Source organism: Petaurus breviceps, unplaced genomic scaffold (assembly GCF_028583685.1).
Source record: "Petaurus breviceps papuanus isolate PSGF00001 unplaced genomic scaffold, PetGlider_PUasm1.0 47, whole genome shotgun sequence".
In the NCBI taxonomy this organism is placed as follows: Eukaryota; Metazoa; Chordata; class Mammalia; order Diprotodontia; family Petauridae; genus Petaurus; species Petaurus breviceps.
Window position 1 is genome coordinate 12,224,780 of NW_027186349.1, and position 22,570 is coordinate 12,247,349.

A 22,570-nucleotide genomic window follows, 5' to 3' on the forward strand; every position below is an offset into this window, starting at 1 on the left:
ATATGACCCCTTCTCTCCTCTGATCCTGCCAGCGCACCATGGAAGCTCAGGCCTTCATCTTCTCATGACTAGATTATTACAATAGACTGCCACAAGTCTCTCCCCACTCCAATTCAACCTCCATTCAGTTGCCAAAATGATTTATAGGTCTTACCATGTCTTGTGTGTGTGTGCACGTGCACGTATGCACACGCGCGCGCGCACACACACACACACACACACACACACACACACCCCACTCATTAAACTCCTGCGGCTCCCTATCACCTTCAGGACCAAATCCTATTTAACATTCACAGGCCTTCATAACCAACATCACCCCATTACACACACACATATACCACCTTTCAAGTCTTCTTACATGTTATTTGCACCCTTCAATCATTAACACTAGGCTACTTACTTGTGGTTCTAAGAACAAGACAGTCTCTCAGCTCCACGCATTTTCTCTAGCTATCCCTCCATGCCTGGAACGCCCTCCCTCCTCATCTTCACTTCCTGGAGCCCCAGCTAAAATTCCATCTTCTACAGGAAACCTTTCCCAATCCCTCTTAATTCTAATGCTTTCCTTTTATGATTATTTCCTATTTAGCTTACATAAAGCTTGTCTGTTCATATGTATCTGCATGTTGTTCCCTTAACTCCCTATTTGCTTTTGACCTCCCTGAAGGAAGAGTATCTCTTTTGTACTTCTCTCTCTCTCTCTCTCTCTCTCTCTCTCTTCCTTTCTTTCTTTCCCCAGCACTTAGTACAATGTCTGATGTGTAGCAGATCTTTAATAAATGCTTACTGATTCACTGGCAAAATAATTTTTTCCCCTAAAGTACAGGTCTCAGTATGTCACCTGCCCCTCTTCCCCAAATTCAATAAAATCTAAGGGCTTCCTATTACCTCTCTGATCTTTGACATCTAGAGCTCTTCATAACCCAGTTCCTTCCCATTTTTCTAGTCTTCTTACACCTTTACTCCCATCCACACATCATACAGGCCAGGATTACTTATTTTTCACAAACACTCCATCTCTCATCTCTGTCACTTCACACTGACTATCTCCCTTTTCCTGAATGCTATATCCCTATTCACCTCTGCCTTCCAGAATCCCTGGTTTCCTTCAAAACGCAATTCAAAGGCTGTTCCTCCTAGCTCCTAAATATTTTTCCCTCTAAACCTTCCATCTATACAGTGCGCATTTTAATATACCAACCTAAGTATATTCTGTCCCCCCATTATAGTAGAAGATCCTTGAGGAAAGACTGTTTTTGTTTTGTTTTGTTTTTTGAATTCCCAGCACTTAGAACAATGCCTGACAAATAGTAAGTATTTACTTTATTGTTGGTTGGTTGATTGACTTGAAATATAAAAAAGCTATATAATGTTAAATGTCATTTGTAAACGGTTGAGTCATAGCATAATTGTTTTTGGCTAAAGATCAAAACTTCCAAAACAAAACTAACTTTCCTTCTTCACATTTTATACAGAACAATTAAGGTGAGCTTTTAGTACACAAACATATAACATTTCTGAACTTGTTTTATGAATGAGAGGAATCTATGTCATTCTGTCAAACTGACATTTTTTTGATAAATTGATTTTTTGTGGCAAGCAATGCAGAGAAGGATAAACATTCTAAGTCAGACAATAAGTAAAATTTCTAGGCTGTTACTGAGTGGATAATAGACCATAGGTGCATAATATTCAGGGCTTATGGATTTTAGTTCCTTAAGGAAGGGATACTACTTCATTTACTCCAACTTCCTTGAGGCCCAGAAAAGTTTATTAATTTTCATAAGATTATATTTCTCCTGATTCTCAGTCCAATGATCTATGTATGCCACATTAAATTATACCGCTACATTTATGGTATGGTATAAGTCATTGGGCATAACAGGAAGTCAAGTGGCTGACTTTCTACTTTAAGTTTGCTGTGCTAAATGAGTTTCTGGACACCTGCATTCAATTATACCCCTGGGAATTAATAAAATGAATAATTTTTTCTATAATCTTGTGTCTGTAATGTTCTCCTGGCATCCAAATCCCTAGAAACCATATGAATAAAGTAGAACTATTCTTTGAGAGAGACCCATTAGTATAAGAACCTAAATCCCTACACCAAGTCATATACATTGAAAAAAGTAATCTGGGGATCACCTGGGCAAACAGCTGAATGACTCGGTGTAGTAATTTACTGAAAGATTTACTTGAGAGATCTAGTGGACATACAGGACAATTTCAAGTGAAAATATGAGTCATAGGTTCTAAACTACATCCAAGTCCAAATGATTTCAACAAATGAACATATTTCAGAAAATGTGGGTTTTTAGGAGTAGATAGATGATCAGTACAATAAAGATTTTATTTGTCTAAGCTACATTTGAATATAAGATGAGGTCAGATTTGCAAAATTGGATTAGGATAATGAGGGAATATTGATAAATACATAGAAAGCAGCAAAGGGAAGCTTTCATGATTAATTAGGCTTATTTTCACAGGCACCTATTCTTCAGCTCTCTGGTAGTACACTGAGGGCCACCAAGCTATAAAGCATCCTACTGTCTATTCTGCCTCACTACTACCAACCATTATAATCTTCAGAGCTAGTTAGTTAATTCTGCTCCCACTCAGCCCTACCTTATGATATAGCTTATGCTTAGCACACATGATTGGTTTCATTTTGATGAAATGAAATGAGGACAGAATGTCCCTAATATGTGGCAAAGTAAGTTTCCCTCAAGATGATAAAAACCACATCTTCCCGCACCAACTTAAGTGGGCAATCCAACAGACTATTGGTGAAAAATCAACTCATAAATCACATCTTTGGATATATATATACTCCGTTTCTTTCCTATTATTTCTACTTTGTCTTCCTATGTAGAAAAAAAAATTCTCCATTTTAGTCTTTTTTGGAGTATGATGTTCAGTTCTGAAAATCAGTTTAGTGAGAGCATTGATAAGTTAGAGAGTATCTTTTTTTGTTGTTCAATCATTTCAGTTTTGTCTGGCTCTTCATGACCTCATTTGGGTTTTCTTAGCAATGGTACTAGAATAATTTGCCATTTCCTTCTCCAGCAAATTTTATAGATATGGAAACTGAGGCAAACGGGGTAAGTGACTTGCCCAGGGTCCGACTGCTAGTGTCTGATGCCAGATTTGAACACTCTGTGCACTATGGCGCCACCTAGCTGCCTAGAGAGTATCTCAAACAAGGCTTAAATTTTCTCTACTTGGGACCCCTTTTGGGTTTCAGCAGCATTAACTGGTGTTGCATGGTCTCAGGGCATGCACAGCACAAAGCAGGCTTTGTGCTCAGAACCAAGACTACAGTGAAACTATGTGATGCAACATGGGCAAATGCTGCCTGAAACACAGCAGACCCATTACACATATGATTTTTAATTAATTTTTTGATCATTGTATGTTTAGAAACCTTTTGAATGCTGCCAAATTTATGGTGACCCCGCATGGGGCTGCAACCCACAGTTTAAGAAGCGTTGATCTAGAACAGAGTAATCAGAATGGGAAGTGCTTCTAGTTCACTCCGTATGAAGATTCATCTCAGCTGAAAGACCTGGTGATATTTAGCCTGGAGAAATAACTCTGGGGAATGGTGGCCATAACAGTCATCTTCAAGCATTTGAAAAACTGTCCTCCAAAAGAGGGATCAGACATGTGCTTGGGCCCAGAGGACAAAACTAAGGAGAAATGGGTGGAATTGCGAAGAGGTACCTTTGTGTAGGTTCTCTAGGAGATTCTTCCCTCAGGTATGGGTTGGATTAGATCTAATGAAGCCCCTTATACCTCAAATTCCAAGACTGTGTCATCCTCCATCTCTCTTCATTCACCCCATATGTCCAGTCAGTTGTTAAATCCTTTCCTTTCTGCCTCCGCTTTGCTCATAAACACCGCCTTCTCTCCACTCACAGAACTAGCACTTCGTCTAGGCCGAATCACCTCTTGTTTGTATTACTGCCTCCTCATTTTCACCATCCCTTAAGGGCCTCCCCTCTCTCATTCATCATCCACACAACTGCCAATGTGATTTTCCTAGCAAGCCCATCTGGCTATTTCACCCTGGAACTCAGCAAACTTGATGATTTCACTATTACATCCAGAATGAAATATAAAGTCTTCCCTTTAGCATTTAAAGCTCTTCACAATATGGCCTCTTTCCAACTTTCTCATTCTTCTTACACATTACTCCCTTCCACACACCCTCTGTGTAGCCACATCACCCTACTTGCTGTTTCTCACACACAGCAAACCATCTCTAACTTTCTGCCATTGAACTGGCTGCCTCCCACCCCTGGAATACTTTCTTTCTCTTCTCCACATGACATCCCTAGCTTATTCCAAGACTCAGACCAAACACCGGCTTCTGCACGGGGCCTTTTCTGGTCTCCTTACCTATTAATGTCTATACCTTTAAAGTTATCATCTATCTACTTTTTATGTATCTTACATGTTGTTTGTTTCTACATGATGTACCTTACCTACATGTTATTTCCTGCCTACATGTTGTACCTTACCTATACGTTATTTCCCCTCTTAGAACATAAGCTCTAAGAGTTCAGGAACTATTTTCTTTGTTTTCATACCCATAGCACTAAACAAAATACCTGGCACATAGTAGGGACTTAATAAATGCTTGATGATTTATTGCATAATAGAATCTCAGAAATGTGAGGAGCATAAGATCTGGTCCAACCTTATAGGCAAATACTCTCTGCAACCTATCTGGCAAGTAATCAAAAATCAACAGCCTTTGACTTAAGACTTCTATTTCTCAAAGCAGCCCATTCCACTTCAAGGCAGCTCTAACTTTAGGCAGGTTTTCCTTAAGACAAACATATTTGCTTCTTTGCAACTTCCACACACACTCCCAATTCTGCCCTTTAGAGCCAAGTAGCATAAATAAAATCCCTCTTCTATATGAGAGCTATTCAGATATTCAAAAATAGCTATTGTGTCTTCTGCTTTCAACTCCCTCCCCCTCCATCTTTTCTTTCAAGATAAACACTCTGTTTCTTCAACTAATCCTCTGACTGCACAATTCAGATGCCTTTACTGGTTCATGCTTCAGCTTATCAATGTGGAACCCAGGACTGAAGCTGTCTAATAAGGTCAGAAAACAGCAGATCCATCACTAGTACCTGAGGCAGGATACAATACTTTCTTAATGTAGCATAAGATTATATAAGCTTTTGGAGGCAGTTATGCCACACACAGTTATGCCAGGAAGGCAGCTTATTTGTGCCCCATATCTTCCTAATTAGATTTAAATTAATTTTGAAAGATTTTTCTTCTTCTTTGGGGGTAGATTTTGTTTTGAGATGAAATAAGTTAAAAGTTAAATTCTGTTGACACTTAAAAAGCTGCTGTTAATTCTGCTGGACATTTTTATACTTTTTTTTTTGTTTTTCACTTTATCTCATTCTTCTCTGATTTTTATAATGTCCTCTTTTGTGCTTTTTTGGTATCTGATTTGATGTTCTAATTTTTGAAATTCCATGCTTAAGTTGATGAATCTACATTTTCTTTTTTCTAATATATACTTTCAGAAAAAAAAAAATTTCCATTGTGGACTGTTTTGACTACATTCTCCCCTGCCCCCCTGATTTTGTGTATTTTATATTTTTAAAAATTCTTTTACACAGTCATACTTATTTCTATGATTTATTCTTTGACACACCTATCAAAAGATCTGAATGTGCTACCAAAGGACACATGATAAATGTTAACAATAGAAAATTTTAACCTATAACTTAGATACTACTTATTCATTCATCAGGCCTTATCAAGTAGCTTAAACTTAAGTACAAGGCAGAGACAACAAAGTTTTGCTTATTTCACTGTCTGCCTTCCTGCAAATGAAGAAGCACTTAGCCATTATAGGGCTTCTATCATTCAGAAGAACTTCACACTAAAATATTCCTGAAATTCTACTTAGTATTCAAAGAATTACAGAGTAGGAAGGGAGCCAAACAAACACAAAGTTCAACTATCACTTGAAATAGAATCTCTGGGTGGGGGGTGGCTAGGTGGCACAGTGAATAGAGCACCAGCCCTGAAGTCAGGAGGACCTGAATTCAAATTTGGCCTCAGATACTTGATACGTCCTAGCTGTGTGACCTTGGGCAAGTCGCTTAACCACAATTGTCTGCCTTTCCCACTCCAAAAAAAAAAAGCAAAAGAATCTCTGTATAACACATCTAATAAATGATCATCTACTTTCTTTTCTTAAAGACTTCCAATAAGGAAGATCCCACCAACTTCCCAAGAAATCCATCCCACTGCTAATCATTAGGAAGATTTTCCTTAAATCAAACTAGCTATTTATCTATCTTTTCCACAAGAACCATTTAAGAGACTACCAAATGACTTTGCTAAAATCTAGGTAAGCTAAACCTATAATATTTCTGTGAACTCCCAGTTCAGTATCTCAATCCATTACCCAAATAAAGTTAGCTGGGTACTACCTATTCTTGATGAAGCCACAGTGGCTCTGTCATTACCATTTCAATCAATTAATCATTCAATACACATTATTCAGGGCTTAAGTTACTGAAAATAAAAATACAAAGGGAACTTCTGCTCCTCAAAAGCAGCTCAGTGCTCTCACTCTCCCCCTTACCTACTACCAGCTCCCCAACAGCCACTTTTTGTTTATCCTTTCCAGTCCAAACTTCCTTGTCCTTGACAAAGAAAAGAGAAGCAACTAAACTGTCAATTACCTGTCCCCCCATCCACTCTACTCTTATTCCAGTCTTTAATCATGCTCCTAGTACCAGTCCTGAACTCAGCAAATGAAGCCATGTCATCAAAACACAATTCTTCTAAACATTTATTTGGCTTCCATTCTTCATTTGCACTTACCCTTTAAGTACTAGTATTCTTTAGTCAACCCTCCATGCTACCTCTGCTCTGGATTAACTCATTTGTTTCATTGTGTTTTGGTTTGGTTGTTTGTTTTGGTTTTTTTTTTTTTGAAGGCTTTCTTTCCCAAAACACAAATTAATGCTACCCATTTTAGGAAAATAAAAGTAGTCCTGTGTAGGTAAATTTCTATATTATTACAAAACAGAAGCAAAAACAGACTAACCTCTCTAGTTTTACTTACCATTATATGAAAATCTCCAAATAAAATTTTTTATTCTACTAAACCTGTGCCATGTTTAGAATATTTTCTACCTCCACTGAGCAACTTACTCTGAGTTCCTCAGGTCTATGTAGCTCATCTTACATTTTGATTGGTTCCCACTGTGCTACATTAAGTATCCATTACAGTGGAAGCAACTATGTTATTTTCATTTGTTTATCAGCAGAAATAGCTGTACTAGTAAAACTAAAGGATTCCCACTCACAGCTTTTTCATGCAAAATGCTATGAGTCCTTCTGCCCTAAGTAATAGTCAATCTTCCTTTCAGCTTTATACTTGCACTGTAATAAGTGAGATCACTGTTAATTAGTCTCTTGGGCAACACCTCATTTACTGACTTGCTGAAACCTCCTTGCAAGCAAGCTCAGGCCTTATCTCACTTATATTCACTTCAGCGTTCTTCTACAAAGAATAATATCAGATTAGCTAATTTTATATCTTACCACATTCATTAGTAAGAACTCCATACCTCTGAGATGATACTCCACATTTGAAAATAATAACTCAAATTTATCTTTCTCCTTACATATATCATTCTCCTTTGAGCCAGACATCTCAGTGAGGTGGGTATCATTATGACCATTTTATGGATGGAAGAGTGATCCCATGGTTCCTCAGGTGGGGGGAAATCTGAAACTTGAACCAAGGGTTTCTGGCTCCATATAATAAATATATCCACTTCATCATCCATGTATAAAGTCTGACTCATCCCATCATCAGATTCATTTATTGTTTCTGGTAACATGAACACAAGAACTTGGAGGGGAGGAGAGAATCTTTTTAAAAGTTTTTTTTTTAATTAAATTCCCCCCCACTCAAGAAGTCTTCTTTAAATCATTTATATATATATATATATATACACATATACATTTTATATATAAAAAGTTGTATTTGCAAATAACCTGCAAACCACATATAAAACTAAATTTATAATCATAATAAAGATATCCAAGAACAAATAAGAAATGAAGCAATTTAGGACATATATCTGATACAAATGCAATAAAAATGAGCTTACATCTATGTAGAGTTTTAAGTTTACAAGTTACTTCATGTTAATCAATAAACCTCAAAATAACCCCACAAGGCACACAAAGTAGGCATTATTTTTACTGACTCATTTTACAGAAGAGAAAAATGAGGCTTAGGGAATTTAAGTAGTTTGCCCAAGGTCTCAGAGTCAGTGAGTGGGGCACACCAAGATCTGACCCCAGAGCTTCTGATCTGAATAAATGTGCTGTTTACATGAACTCCCACAAAACATTCTCAGGATGATTGTCTCTTATAGCAGGGAGGCCACATTACTATGTGTTTTGAGCTATAATTCATGAAATAGAAAACAAAACATGTATGGTTACAATCTTGAGGCATACCCAAGCACTGACCTTTTCAGCCTTCTGGTGAAAGATGGAGGACATATCCAGTAAGGTGCTCCGCTCATCTAAGGCTGCAGCAAAAGCCTTCCACTCTTGTTCCAACTGATTGGCAATCTGCTTAATCTGCTGAGAAGCATAATGGCCAGACTCTACCAAGCGATTTGCTACTGACATGATGCGGTTTATGTTTACATACACATTCTACAGAAGGGGGGAGAAATAGGTTTCATTAGAATCAGACAAATAAGACACACTTCTTTCTAAGAAATCCAGATGGTTTCCCCTCAAACCCAAACTACTCATCCAAGTATCAGATATATAATAGGAGAATCACCTGGTGTACATTATTTTCTGTCTAGATTTCCACAAAATATTGCCATTAATTTCTATATTTAAAACTGTAAAATTAAAAATCAGCTGGGCTGAAAGGCATAATTGTTAAGCAGACAGCAATCATACACACACATATGTGCACATATATAAATATAATATTACTCACTCTTTGGCCTTGAGTACTGAACACCATCCAGATGGCAAGCCTACTGACAAGTAGTCCCACAGAGCTGAAGAAACCTAATGTTTCAGATTCTAACGAGAACCCAGAAACTGAAAATCTTTACTTAGCAACCAAAGGCTATTTGTTGTCACACAAACTCTCTGTTCTGGGCAAGCCTAAGAAGCTTCATGGGGATGGGGAGAATGTGAACTCTATTTTCTCCCAAGATATAAAATTGAGAGAAGAAACATAAAGAATCCTATTTGTTTTCTAATTTTAAGTTTATTGTTAGAATCTCTGTCCTTGGGTTCAACTGGGTTTACTGTCAGAATATGAGGATGAGGTAAGGAGGGGACAAAACAAATTTTTAAAAGGGCAAAAGTTCACAACCTTTTTTGGTTCAAGGCCCCTTTGGCAGTCTGATGAAGCTGATGTACATCTCAGCAGAATGTTTTTAAAATGCATAGGCTCACAAAGAAAATATATTGTGTTAAAATACAATTATCAAATTTTTAAAAATCCTAGATATCCTCAAGGGTCCAAGTTAAGAACCCCTGACTATAAAAATAAATTTTAAGAAATTAAGAAAAAACTTTAAGGGGTGGCCAGGTGGCACAGTGAGTAAGAGCACCAGCCCCAGAGCTAGGATGACCTGGGATCGAATCTGGGCTCTCATACTTAGCACCACACCCAGAAATAACTGGCCCTGTAACCTTGAGCAAGTTACTTAACCGCAATTGCTTAAAAAAAAAAAAAAACTTTAATACTAATTTTCTCCTGATGAAACAATATATCTAGAAAGCATGGGCCACCATAATCTCTGAAGAATTAAAAATGAAGGTGACTCAAAGGCAATGTAGAGAAGGATGGAGGGCCACCACATATTTTCAGAGATAACTTGCTTGCAAGAAGAATACAAGATCTCATCATTCTTCCTGACTGAATCCAAGTAAGTCAAGGCAGGAACTGGGTCAGTTACATTGTCTGTGTATCCCAAGTACTAGCGCATATCTCTCCCACAGTAGGTGCTTAATGAATGTTTCATAAATTAAAAATATATCCATCAACATATGATGACAAAAGGAGGGGGTCCAGTCATGTGGGAAGAGTGAGGGAAAATAGATCCCAAAGCTAAGGGGGAAACCAATGGAAGCAAGGAATGTTAGAAAACCAGGGGAGGGCAGCTAGGTGGCGCAGTGAGTAAAGCACCAGCCCTGGAGTCAGGAGAACCCAAGTTCGGTTCTAGCCTCAGCCATGTAACCTTGGGCAAGTTACTTAACCCCAATCACTCTCCAAAAGGCAAAAACAAAAAACCAGGGGATATCCTTCAAAGAGAATTCATGAGTGACCATGCATAAGAATCACCCAGGAAAAAGAAGGGTTACAATCTGCAGGTTTAGAAGGGAATACCCACATTAGCAGAGATCATGAATATACTAAAGTATTTAAGTATATGTGTTTAATTTGTTTAATAGTTTCCATTCTGAACCAGACATATATTTAGAAAAGCATTTGGAACCACTCAATCTATTAATGTCATTAATTCTGATTGTAGGGCAAATAAAATTAAGCCACCTATGAATTAGTTCTATTACCTTTAAAATTCAGTAAAGCAGATTTTTAAATGCTTAAGACTCACAAGTGCCTTCTACCGGGGCTCTCTGCTTTGTTTATTTTTCATACTTTAAGTCAAGAGATAACAAAATTGCCGCATACATTACTCTTCTGTCAAAGGGTATGTCCAACAGGGGGTTTTGAAAAGGAGAGAAATATTTCTATAATTTGTAATGGCGTAATGGTTTGAGCCAGCCCACATTATGCAATATTGCTCATATTGGCCTCTCCCTCTCCTTAATTCCATGGGCACCTTGTCATTTAGCATTTAATTTGATCACTTATTATTTCCTGTGTATTAATTTCATCTTCTTAAATAAATAACCTCCTTTAGCACCTCTACTTCTTATTATATATCTTAACACCTAACATGACACAGGGGAAATGGGAAAAACTTCATAAATAACTTCCAAGTTGACTCATAAACAAGAATGTGGTAGTTATAATTCAATTCTACTAACATTTATAAAGTACTCACTATGTGTATAGTGCTGCTATGAGGCAAAAATGACAAAGATAAAATTTAAATAGATCCTGCCTTCAAAGAACTTACACATAATAATGTATAAAAATTTTACCCTGTCTAGCTTAGCGGCACGGTGAATGGTACACCTAGGTCTAGAGTCAGAAAGTCTTGAATACAAATCTGGTATCATATATGTACTAGTTGTATGACCCTAGGCAAGTCACTTAATCTTTGTCTCACTTTCCTCTTAAAATGGGGATAATAATAGCATCTACCCCCCCGCTACAGAGAGAATCACATAAGATAATATTTGTAAAGCTCTTGGCACAATGCTAGCACAAAGCAAATCCTTTCTTTCTTCTTTTCTCCCTTTCCCTTCTATTTTATTTTCTTTATTTTCTTCCTTCCTTTCCCTCATTCCTACCTTCTTTTCCTCCTTTCTATGTTCCTTCCCTTCTTCTTTCCTAACTTCTTTCCTGACGTTCAATTATCATTCCCTGTTATATAGAGAGTTTTGTCTTGCTATTCCTAAATTAGAATTGGGGGAATTAGACTTGCTTTCAATATCTGCTTTGAAAGATTGTGGAATTTCAAGGAAAAGTTGACACCTGGGTATTTTGTCTTATATTTTGAGAATTTTAGCTGTAATATATATATGATAGTACTGACTTACTTAGGCATTGGGATAGGGCACTAACTACACTAAATTGATTTAGACTTTTTATTTCAATTAAGTAGATGGAAGACTGCCAAGAGATTCCAAGAAATAGATAGAAAAGTATGATATATATTTGGGTCATAATATAGTCCTATGCCACTGTGAAATTTAAAGCTTGTAAATTTGACTTCTGGAGTGATAATAAGATATTTCCTCCTATGTAGCAGTACACAGACTTAAAGCTGGAAAGGACCATCATACTGTTTTATGTTTGTCAGTGAGATCTCAGAGCCTCACAGTATTTGGTACATAATAGGTGTTGAATGCTTATTGAATGAATAAATATCACCTAGTCCCATCACTCATTTCATAGATGAAGAAATTGAAGCTGACAGAGGTTAAGTAAGTTGTATTCATAGTCACCCAGACCCTCTGTTTCCTAAACAGAAAATGAACTTGACTCCAAACTCAGCGTTTTCATTGTACCATAATATCATCCAGGAGATAAACGGAGAACATAATGGATTCTTGTTTTCATCATAAAAGGAGGAAAGAGGTATGGCATTCTTAGTATCGAGATGAGAAGGCATAGGAAAAGAGCAAAGTTTCTGTTTTGTTTTTGTTTTAAAATTCAATTTTTAATTTATTAATTTGTTTGTTTCCTTTTAGTTTACAGGATTCAATTCCACAATTCCTTGAATTTCACATTTTGTCCCCCTCCTTCCCCTCCCCCCCCCATGACGTCCTATGATCAAGTATAGGATCTGTAAATACTTTCACATTGTACAATGGTCAGGTTATAAGGATGGATTGTACCAGCTGGAATGAAAAATGGTAAAGAGGACATAAAATCAAATAAGAGAACGAAAAAGATCAGGTATTTTGCTTCCACCTGGATATAAATTTAGTTCTTTCTAGTTCTTTCTCTGGATGCACGTTTTTCTCTCCATCATGCGTCTTTTGGGATTGACTTATATCCCTGCATTGTTGAGAAGAGTCCAGTCTATCAAAGTTGGTCATCACACATACGTTGTGTCTGTAATTGTGTACAAATTCCTCCTGGTTATACTCTTCTCACTCAGCATCAGTTCTTTTAAGCCTCTCCAGGTAAATATGAAGACCGCCTGCTCCCCGTTTCCTATAGCGCAATAATATTCCATAACATGCATATACCACAACTTGTTCAGCCATTCCCCGATTGATGGACAGCCCCTTAATTTCCAATTCTTTGCCACAACAAAAAGAGCTGCTATAAACATTTTTGTACATATGGGTCTTTCTCCCATTTCTATGATCTCTTTGGGATATAACCCTAGGAGTGGTATTGCTGGATCAAAGGGTATGAAAGTATTTATAGCCCTTTGGGCATAGTTCCAGATTCCTTTCCAGAAAGGCTGGATCAGTTCACAACTCCACCAACAATGCATTAGTGTTCCAGTTTGCCCACATCCTCGCCAGCATTTGTCATTTTCCTGTTTTGTCATCTTAGCCAATCTAACTGGTGAGATGTGGCACCTCAATAGTGAATCAGAGCATTTCTTCATGTGCTTATAGATAGCTTTAATTTCTTTCTCTGAAAACTGCCTGTTCATATCCTTTGACCATTTATCAATTGGGGAATGACTTGTATTCTTATAAATTTGACTCAGTTCTCTGTATATTTTAGAGATGAGTCTTTTGTCAGAGACATAGATTGTAAAGATTCTTTCCCAATTTCCCATCTCCCTCCTAATCTTGGTTACACTGGCTTTATCTGTACAGAAACTTTTCAATTTCATGTAGTCAAAATGATCCATTTTACATTTTATAATGTTCTCTAATTCCTGTTTCGTCATAAAGTCATTCCCTCTCCACAAGTCTGATAGGTAAACTATTCCTTGTTTTAGCAGACTGCTTACAGTATCAACCTTTATACCTAGATCATGAACCCATTTAGACTTGATTTTGGTATATGGTGTTAGATAATGGTCTATGTCCAGTTTCTGCCATACTATATTCCAGTTTTCCCAGCAGTTTTTGTCAAATAGTGAGTTCTTATCCCAAAAACCAGGGTCTGGGGGTTTATCAAACAATACATTACTGTAGTTGTTGACTTCTGAATCTCGTGTGCCTAATCTATTCCACTGATCCACTCCTCTATTCCTAAGCCAGTACCAAGTAGTTTTGATGACTGCTGCTTTATAGTACAGATTGAAATCTGGTAAACCTAGTCCACCTTCCCTAGCATATTTTTTCATTAATTCCCTTGATATTCTGGACCGTTTATTCTTCCAGATGAATTTTGTTACTATTTTTTCTAACTCTACAAAGTAGTTTTTTGGTAAATTAATTGGTATGGCACTAAATATATAATTTAATTTAGGTAAAGTTGTCATTTTTATTATATTAGCTCGACCCAGCCATGAGCAATTGATATTTTTCCAATTAGTTAGATCTGACTTTATTTGTGTGAAAAGTGTTTTGTAATTATGATCATACAGGTCCTGGGTTTGTTTTGGCAGGTATATTCCCAAACATTTTATAATGTCTACAGTAACTTTAAATGGGATTTCTCTTTCTACTTCTTGCTGTTGAGTTTCATTGGAAATATATAGGAATGCCGAGGATTTATGTGGGTTTATTTTATATCCTACAACTTTACCAAATTTATTTATTGTCTCAAACAGTTTTTTACTTGATTCTCTAGGATTCTCTAAGTATATCATCATATCATCTACGAAGAGTGATAGCTTGGTCTCTTCTTTGCCTAACTTGATTCCTTTGATTTCTTTTTCTTCTCTAATCGCTACTGCTAACATTTCTAGTACCAGATTGAATAAGAGGGGTGATAGTGGACACCCTTGTTTCACCCCTGATCTTATGGGAAATGCTTCCAGCTTCTCCCCATTGTATATGATACTTGCTGATGGCTTTAAATAGATGCTACCTATTATTTTAAGGAAGGCTCCATTTATTCCTATACTTTCTAATGTTTTTAATAGGAATGGATGTTGTATTTTGTCAAAAGCCTTTTCTGCATCTATTGAGATGATCATGTGGTTTCTGCTAGTTTTATTGTTGATATGCTCAATTATACTAATAGTTTTCCTAATATTAAACCATCCTTGCATTCCTGGAATAAATCCTACCTGATCAAAGTGTATTATTCTTGAGATAAGTTGCTGTAGTCTTTTGGCTGGTATTTTATTTAGAATTTTTGCATCTATATTCATGAGGGAGATTGGTCTATAATTTTCTTTCTCTGTTTTATCTCTTCCTGATTTAGGTATCAGTACCATATTTGTGTCATAAAAAGAATTTGGTATGACTCCTTCTTCGCTAATTTTCCCAAATAATTTGTAGAGTATTGGAATCAATTGTTCTTTAAATGTTTGATAGAATTCACTAGTGAATCCATCTGGCCCTGGAGATTTTTTCCTAGGGAGCTGACTGATGGCTTGTTCAATTTCTTTTTCTGAGATGGGATTATTTAAGTAATTTAATTCCTCTCCAGTTAATCTGGGCAATTTGTATGTTTCTAAATATTCATCCATTTCCCTAAGATTGTCAAATTTCTGTGCATACAATTAGGAAAAATAATTCCTAATTATTGTTTTGATTTCCTCTTCATTGGAGGTAGATTCAACCTTTTCATTTTTGATACTCATAATTTGGTTTTCTTCTTTCTTTATTTTTTATCATATTGACTAAGGGTCTATCAATTTTGTTGGTTTTTTCATAAAACCAGCTCTTGGTTTTATTTATTAGTTCAATAGTTTTCTTAATTTCAATTTTATTAATCTCTCCTTTAGTCTTCAATATTTCTAGTTTAGTATTTAATTGAGGATTTTGAATTTGTTCTTTTTCTAGGTTTTTTAATTTTCTCTAATTTAATCACGTATGCACTCAGGGATATAAAACTTCCCCCAAGAACTGCCTTTAATGCATCCCACAGATTTTGGTATGTTGTCTCATTATTATCATTCTCTTGAATGAAATTACTGATTGTTTCTATAATTTCTTGTTTGACCCACTCATTCTTTAGGATCAAATTGTTTAATCTCCAGTTAGTTTTTAGTCTGTCTTTCCCTGGCCCTTTATTGCATATAATTTTTATTACATCATGATCTGAGAATGATGTGTTTAATATTTCTGCCTTACTGCATAGAATTGTGAGGTTTTTATGCCCTAGAACATGGTCAATTTTTGAATATGTGCCATGAACTGCTGAGAAGAAAGTATATTCCTTTTTATCCCCATTCAGTTTTCTCCAGAGATCTATCATACCTATCCTCTCTAAAATCCTGTTCACCTCCTTAACTTCTTTCTTGTTTATTTTGAGGTTGGATTTATCAAGTTCAGATAGGGGGAGATTAAGGTCTCCCACTAGTATAGTTTTGCTATCTATTTCTTCCTCTAATTCCTTTACCTTCACCTCTAGGAATTTGGATGCTATACCACTTGGTGCATATATGTTAAGTAGTGATATAGCTTCATTCTCGATGGTGCCTTTTAACAGGATATAGTTTCCTTCCTTATCTCTTTTAATTAGGTCAATTTTTGCATTTGCTTTATCTGAAATAAGGATTGCTACCCCTGCTTTTTTTACTTTAGCTGAGGCATGATATATTTTACTCCAACCTTTTACCTTTACCTTGTGTGTATCCCTCTGTTTCAAATGTGTTTCTTGTAAACAGCATATTGTAGGATTATGATTTCTAATCCATTCTGCTATCCGTCTCCGTTTTATAGGAGAGTTCATTCCATTCACATTTACAGTTATGATTGTTATCTGTTTCTTTCCCCTCATCCTATTCCTGCCCCTGTTAATGTTCGTATTTTCCCTCCCTTCTCCCTTCCCCCCTTTAATAGTTTTCCTTTTGACCACCGCCTCCCTCAGTGTTCCCTTTTCGGCCCCCCTCCCTTTTCCTCCCCTTTTCCCCTTACTACTTCCCTCCCTACAAATCACTCTCACCCCCCTTTTGTAACCCTTTCCCCCTCCTACTACCTGTAGGATATTGTTATACTTAATGAGGTATGCTATTTTTTCTTCGCATCAAGAATGACAGGAACAGATCTCATGCAAAGCTCCTCTCCCTCCCCTCTTTCCCTCTAAAATGATGTCTGTTCTCCTTGTTTACCTTTCTAAGTCACTGTTGCTTCTTGTAATTGGAGGTTGAATTTTCCATTGAGTTCTGGCTTTTTTATCAAGAAGGTCTGGAACTCTGTTATATCATTGAATGACCATCTCTTTGCCTGGAAGAATATGCTCAGTCTCGCTGGGTATGTGATCCTTGGTTGTAATCCGAGCTTTTTTGCCTTACTGAAAATTGTATTCCACTGCCTCTGATCTTTCAGTGTGGAGGCTGACAAATCCTGTGCAATCCTCACTGTGGACCCTCGATATTTGAATTGTTTCTTTCTGGCCGCTTGAAGTATTTTCTCTTTTATCTGGTAGTTCTGGAGTTTGGCCACAACATTTCGAGGATTTTTCAGTTTGGGATCTCTTACAGCAGGTGTCCGGTGGATTCTGTCGATTTCTATTTTCCCCTCAGGTTCTAGTATCTCAGGGCAGTTTTCCTTAACGAGCTCTTGGAGAATGTTGTCCAGGCTCATTTTTTCATCATAATTTTCTGGTAGGCCTATGATTCTCAGATTATCTCTCCTGGATCTGTTTTCCAGGTCAGTTATTTTTTCTTTGAGGTATTTTACCTCTTTTTCTAATTTTTCATTTTTGTTATTTTGCTTGGCTAATTCTTGGTTCCTCATAGAGTTATTTGTTTCCACTTGTTTAATTCTGGTTTTTAGCAAATCATTTTCCTTGGTTAATTTTTGAAGCTCCTTTTCCATATCATACACTTTTCTTTTTAGAGAGATGTTTTCCTCATTATAATGTTTTTCAAATTCTGCTATTTTCGTTTTGAGAGAATTATTCATTTTGTCTTCTATCTCTCTCATTTTGCTTTCAAAGTTCCTTTTGATCTCATCTAGGAGAGCCTTCTGTGCTTGGGATCCATTCCCTGTTGAAGTCTCAGCTGTGGGTGTGGAGTCCACAGTGTCTCCCTCTGAGGTTGGTTCTTCCCTCTGAGGATAGTAGGACTCTAGAGTCTTTGTCTTTGTAGTCTGCTTTCTACCCATTTTGAGGCAGTGTCCTAGCCACGCCCTTCCACTAGGATCCCAAGCCTTTACTGTAGAGGGTTTTGCCCTGGGGCAAGAGTTACTATATTTTCAGGGTCAGAGGAGGGGTTTGGAGCAAGTGGGGTTCACTCTGCCATCCTTGTCTTTGGAGGCACTGAAAGGGGCTTTAAAAAAAAAAAAAGATTTCTGGGCTATGAAGTTGTAGCCCCAGGAGTGTTTGCTGTCCAGTATAGGGGCCCCTGTATTTGCTTCTTACCTTGCTCTTTCCAGTCCCAGCCCTTTGGTGATAGGCCTGGTAGTGGACCTTGTGGTTGGTGGGAAGACTTGCCCTCCGAGTTGATCAGACCCCTTCCAGGCCTGCGTCCGCCATGCCTTCCCACACAGGCCTCTGAGCCTTCCCGGCCTGTGCCCGCCGCGCTGCCGCCTCAGCACATTCCCGCGCAGGCCACCGCGCCATTACCCGCTATTATTCCTTATTAGAACTTGTCCTTCGCATCTATGTATTGATAAATCTGGAAACGGCCACAGCTGCTGCTGATCTGGAGTCCCTCTGGCTGGCGGCTGGTCAGGCCCGCCCTGGGGCTAAAGCCTCTGTGTGGGGCTGGGCTTGGCTCCCAGAGCGTTGCGCTGGCCGATTCCTGCAGGCCTGCCGGGCTGTTCTCAGCAGGAGGTTAGCTTCTCTGTGTCATTTTGTGGGTTCTGCAGCTCCAAAGTTTGTTTAGAGTCCCCTTTTTACATGGATTGGGGAGGGTGGAAGCCGGAGCCGAGGGAGGGTCATGCTTCTACTCCACCATCTTGGCTCCGCCCCTTGTTTTTGTTTTTTAAAGAGCAGAGTGGAGAGGATGGGAAAGGGCACCTGGGCTAAAGTGGAGGTCTTTTTTTTTTTTCCAAATGCCTTATGATTTGCATCATTCGTTTCTACGAATTTTGATTTTGAGTTACAAATTTTCTCCCCATTTTCCCCCTACTGACCACCTCAAAATAGCAGTCCCACTGGATATCCCCTCCTCCAATCTGCTCTCTCCGATATTTGTCCAATACCCCTTTCAACTTTTCCAGTAGGGCATGGTGAATCTCTATGCCCCAGTGCCTGTATATATTATTTCCCAAATACATGTGAAATAGTATTAATAATAGTGTATGTGTATATATAATTAAGCATTTGATTTTAAAACTGAATTCCAGATTCATTCCTCTCCTCCCTTGTCACCCACCCTTACTGGGAAGATAAGCAGTTCAATATAGGTTGTACATGTGTGGCTAATGCAAAACAATAACATAGTAGATATATTATAAAAGACTGACTATATTTCCCTCCCTCCTATCCCATCTCCCACTTGTTCTATTCTCTACTTTGATGCTGTCCCTATTCAAAAGTGGGTGCTTCCAACTTCCCTCCCATCCCATTCGCCCCGACTCTCCTGTAGGATAATATACCCTATTTAGTGTGTATTTCATTCCCTCCCCCAGCCAAATTTAATGGGAATAAGGTTGACCCATTCCTTTTTGCCTTCCTATTCTTCCCCTCTATTGTAACCATTTTCACTTGCCTCTTCTATATGAGATATGTTTACCCAATTCTGTCTCTGTCCATCTCCTCTCATTATATTCCTCTCACCTCTTAATTTCACCTTTTAAGTATCATCCCTCCTGCTAAATTGGTCCTAAGCCCACTATGTATACCTGTAAACATATATACACACATTCACATATGTATTCATATGCGCATATACCCTCATATATAGACACGTATATATATATATATATTTCTATTCTCTTAAACTATTTTCATACTGAGAAAAGTTTCATCAGTTACAATTATTGTTTTTCTGTAGGAATGTTAATAGTTCAACTTTGATAAGTTCCTTATGATTTTTTTTTCCTGTTTACCTTCTCATGCTTCTCTTGCTTCTTGTATCTGAATGTCAAATTTTCTATTCAACTCTGGTTTTTTCAGCAAGAATGCTTGAAAGTCCTCTATTCCACTGAATGACCATATTTTCCCCTGAAATATGATACTCAGTTTTGATGGGTAGGTGACTCCTGGTTTTAATTCCAGCTCCTTTGACCTCTGGAATATCATATTCCAAGCCCTTCGATCCCTCAGGGTAGAAGCTGCCAGATCCTGCGTTATCCTGATTTTGTTTCCACAATATTCAAATTGTTTCTTCCTAGCTGCTTGTAATATTCTCTCCTTAATCTGGGAATTCCGGAACCTGGCTATAATATTCCTAGGAGTTTTCTTTTTGGGATCTTTTTCAGGAGGTGATCGGTAGATTCTTTCAACCTCTGTTTTGCCCTCTGGTACTAAAACATGAGGACAGTTTTCTTTGAGAACTTCCTGGAGGATGATTTCTAGGTTCTTACTTTGATCATGGCTTTCAGGTAGTCCAATAATTTTTAAATTATCTTTCCTAGATCTATTTTCCAGGTCAGTAGTTTTTCCCATGAGATATTTCATATTGCCTTCTATTCTTTCATTTGTTTGGATCTGTTTAATAGCATCTTGATTTATCATAAAGTCATTAGCTTCCATTTGCTCCAATCTAATTCTGAAGCAATCATTCTCCTCAGTGAGCTTTTGAGATTCTTTTCCCATCTGGCAAATTCGTCTTTTTAAGGCATTCTTCTCCTCATTGCCTTTTTGAGCCTCTTTTGCCATTTGAGTTAGTCTGTTTTTTAAGGTATTATTTTCCTCAGTCAGGCTGTTGACTCTCATTTCATAATTTTCTTGCATTGTTCTCATTTCTCTTCCCAATTTTTCCTCCACTTCTCTTATCTGCTTCTTAAGGTCCTCTATGGCCTGTAACCAGCTTGTATTTTCCTTTGAAGCTTTTGGTGCAGGAGTTCTGACTGCACTGTCTTCCTCCTGTTCCATACTTTGCTCCTTTTTGTCCCCCAAATAAGAGTGTAATGTTGGAATCTTCTGTCTGCTTTGTTTCCTTTGCCTGGTCATGTCGCCCCTCAGTCACTTGACCCCTGGGCTTTTTGCCACAGTAGGACTCTGCCACCAGACAGGGGAGCTTTCGTCCCAAACACTGGGGTTTTCTCAGCTGCCGGAGGTATTAGATGGGTGCCCGCCCTGAGGCCTCCACATGCTCTGGCAAGCTGGACACACACCCCAGGACCTCCACCCTAGACTGCAATCCAGATCCAAGCAGGTTAAATCAAGAGCGATGACCCCTCAGACTGGTGCTTGGTCCCCCTACACTCTGCAGGCCAGGAGCTAAAGCTGCCACGTGGAGCTGGCTGGCTGTGGCAGCTCAGCGGCTTCTTGCTGGGGGCAAAAGCTGACATACTCCCTCTTACGGGGTCCCAAAGTCCAGACTGCACTGACTTCTCACTTTGTCCTTCACATATGTGTATTGATAATTCTGGAAATGGCCACAGCTGCTGCTGATCTGGAGTCCCTCCGGTTGGCAGCTGGTCAGACCCACCCTGGGGCTAAAATCTCAGGCTCACTGCGGGCCTGGACTCTGCTCCCAGAGCATTGCTCTGGCCGATTCCTGCCAGCCTGTCCTCACTGGGAGGTTAGCTTCTCTGTGTCATTTTGTGGGTTCTTGTGATAGTAATGGCAATTAAAGATTCCCCTGTATTGGCTTGGTTTTCAAATTGATTGTGTTAAAACCCAGAGCTTGTTAATCCCACCTGTGGGATGGACTTGTTGATGTGAAAAGAAAGTCCTGAACTGGGAGGAGCTGGTGAGGTAGATTTGGAGAGACAAGAGAGAGGCAGAAGAACTTTTTGGAAGCAGCACCTCGTGGAGGCAGAGAGAGAGACTGAGAAGGATTGCTGGGGGACACTTTGAATCTCCCTGGACTTTTGAGACCTGCCCCCTGAGCTGCCAAGGACTGAGGAGACATGGCTGTTTTGCTGGTACTTTGTCTGTCTGTTTTGATGTTGTTTTGCCAGATTTGTCCACTGGTGAAAGACAGTCCTGTTGTTGAAGAAGTCCTGGAACCTGGCTTTTGGTTAAGAAGCCCTGAGACTGTCCTGCAGACAGAGAGTGAATACTGTCCACTAGTGAAGGACAGTGCTGTTGTTGCAGGGGTCTGGGAACCTTTCTGTTGGTTCAGAAGCCCTGAAGAAGGATTTTCTTGTTGTATGTTTACAGAAATCCTGGGAGAGGGTTTTGCTAATGTTTTCAGGGGTTCTAGGACTGTTCTACAGACAGAGGATGAATTAATGAAGGGACTGGCAATGTATCTTATGGCCTTGCTAAGCCTTGTCTCCCCAGGAACTAAGATTGCTGAGAACTTGCCTCATGTCAAGATGAAGAAAAGACCTCCATTTGGGTATTAAGTGCTGTGCTTAAACTTGATGTAACTCTGGGGTAGATTCAATTGTGATCCAGGGGTGGGGAACTTTTGACCTTTTTGTGTTCTATGGTTGAACAAGTGAATGTACTTTACTTATGTTTGGAAACTAATGTCCATTTGAGAAGAGGGGCTTTGTGGTGGACTAAATGAAGGTATAGCCTAGGGGTGGAGAAGTATTTAGAACAGGGACTTTGTAATTGATTGAATGATTGGAAGGTCCTGGGGTGGGGTAGTACTTGGAGATTATTTAATCACACTTAGTAAATGCTATATTTTGAATGATGTCATGTTTTGATCTTCTCTGTTATTGGTTTGTCACTGAATAAAATGGAGAGCACCTATGCTGGTATTCTGAACCTTGGGAAGTT

At 38.4% G+C, this 22,570-nt stretch overlaps 1 protein-coding gene across 7 annotated transcripts in view; it reads right to left on the reverse strand.

Annotated features, from left to right (window-relative positions):
• Nucleotides 1-22,570, reverse strand: part of TRIO (trio Rho guanine nucleotide exchange factor) — a 534,181-nt gene that overhangs the window by 263,162 nt on the left and 248,449 nt on the right. For all 7 annotated transcript variants that reach the window (XM_069101424.1, XM_069101423.1, XM_069101425.1 and 4 more), the window contains one exon: nucleotides 8,542-8,733. In XM_069101424.1, coding sequence (XP_068957525.1) covers nucleotides 8,542-8,733 — 192 coding nt within the window. The remainder of the gene's footprint in view (nucleotides 1-8,541; nucleotides 8,734-22,570) is intronic.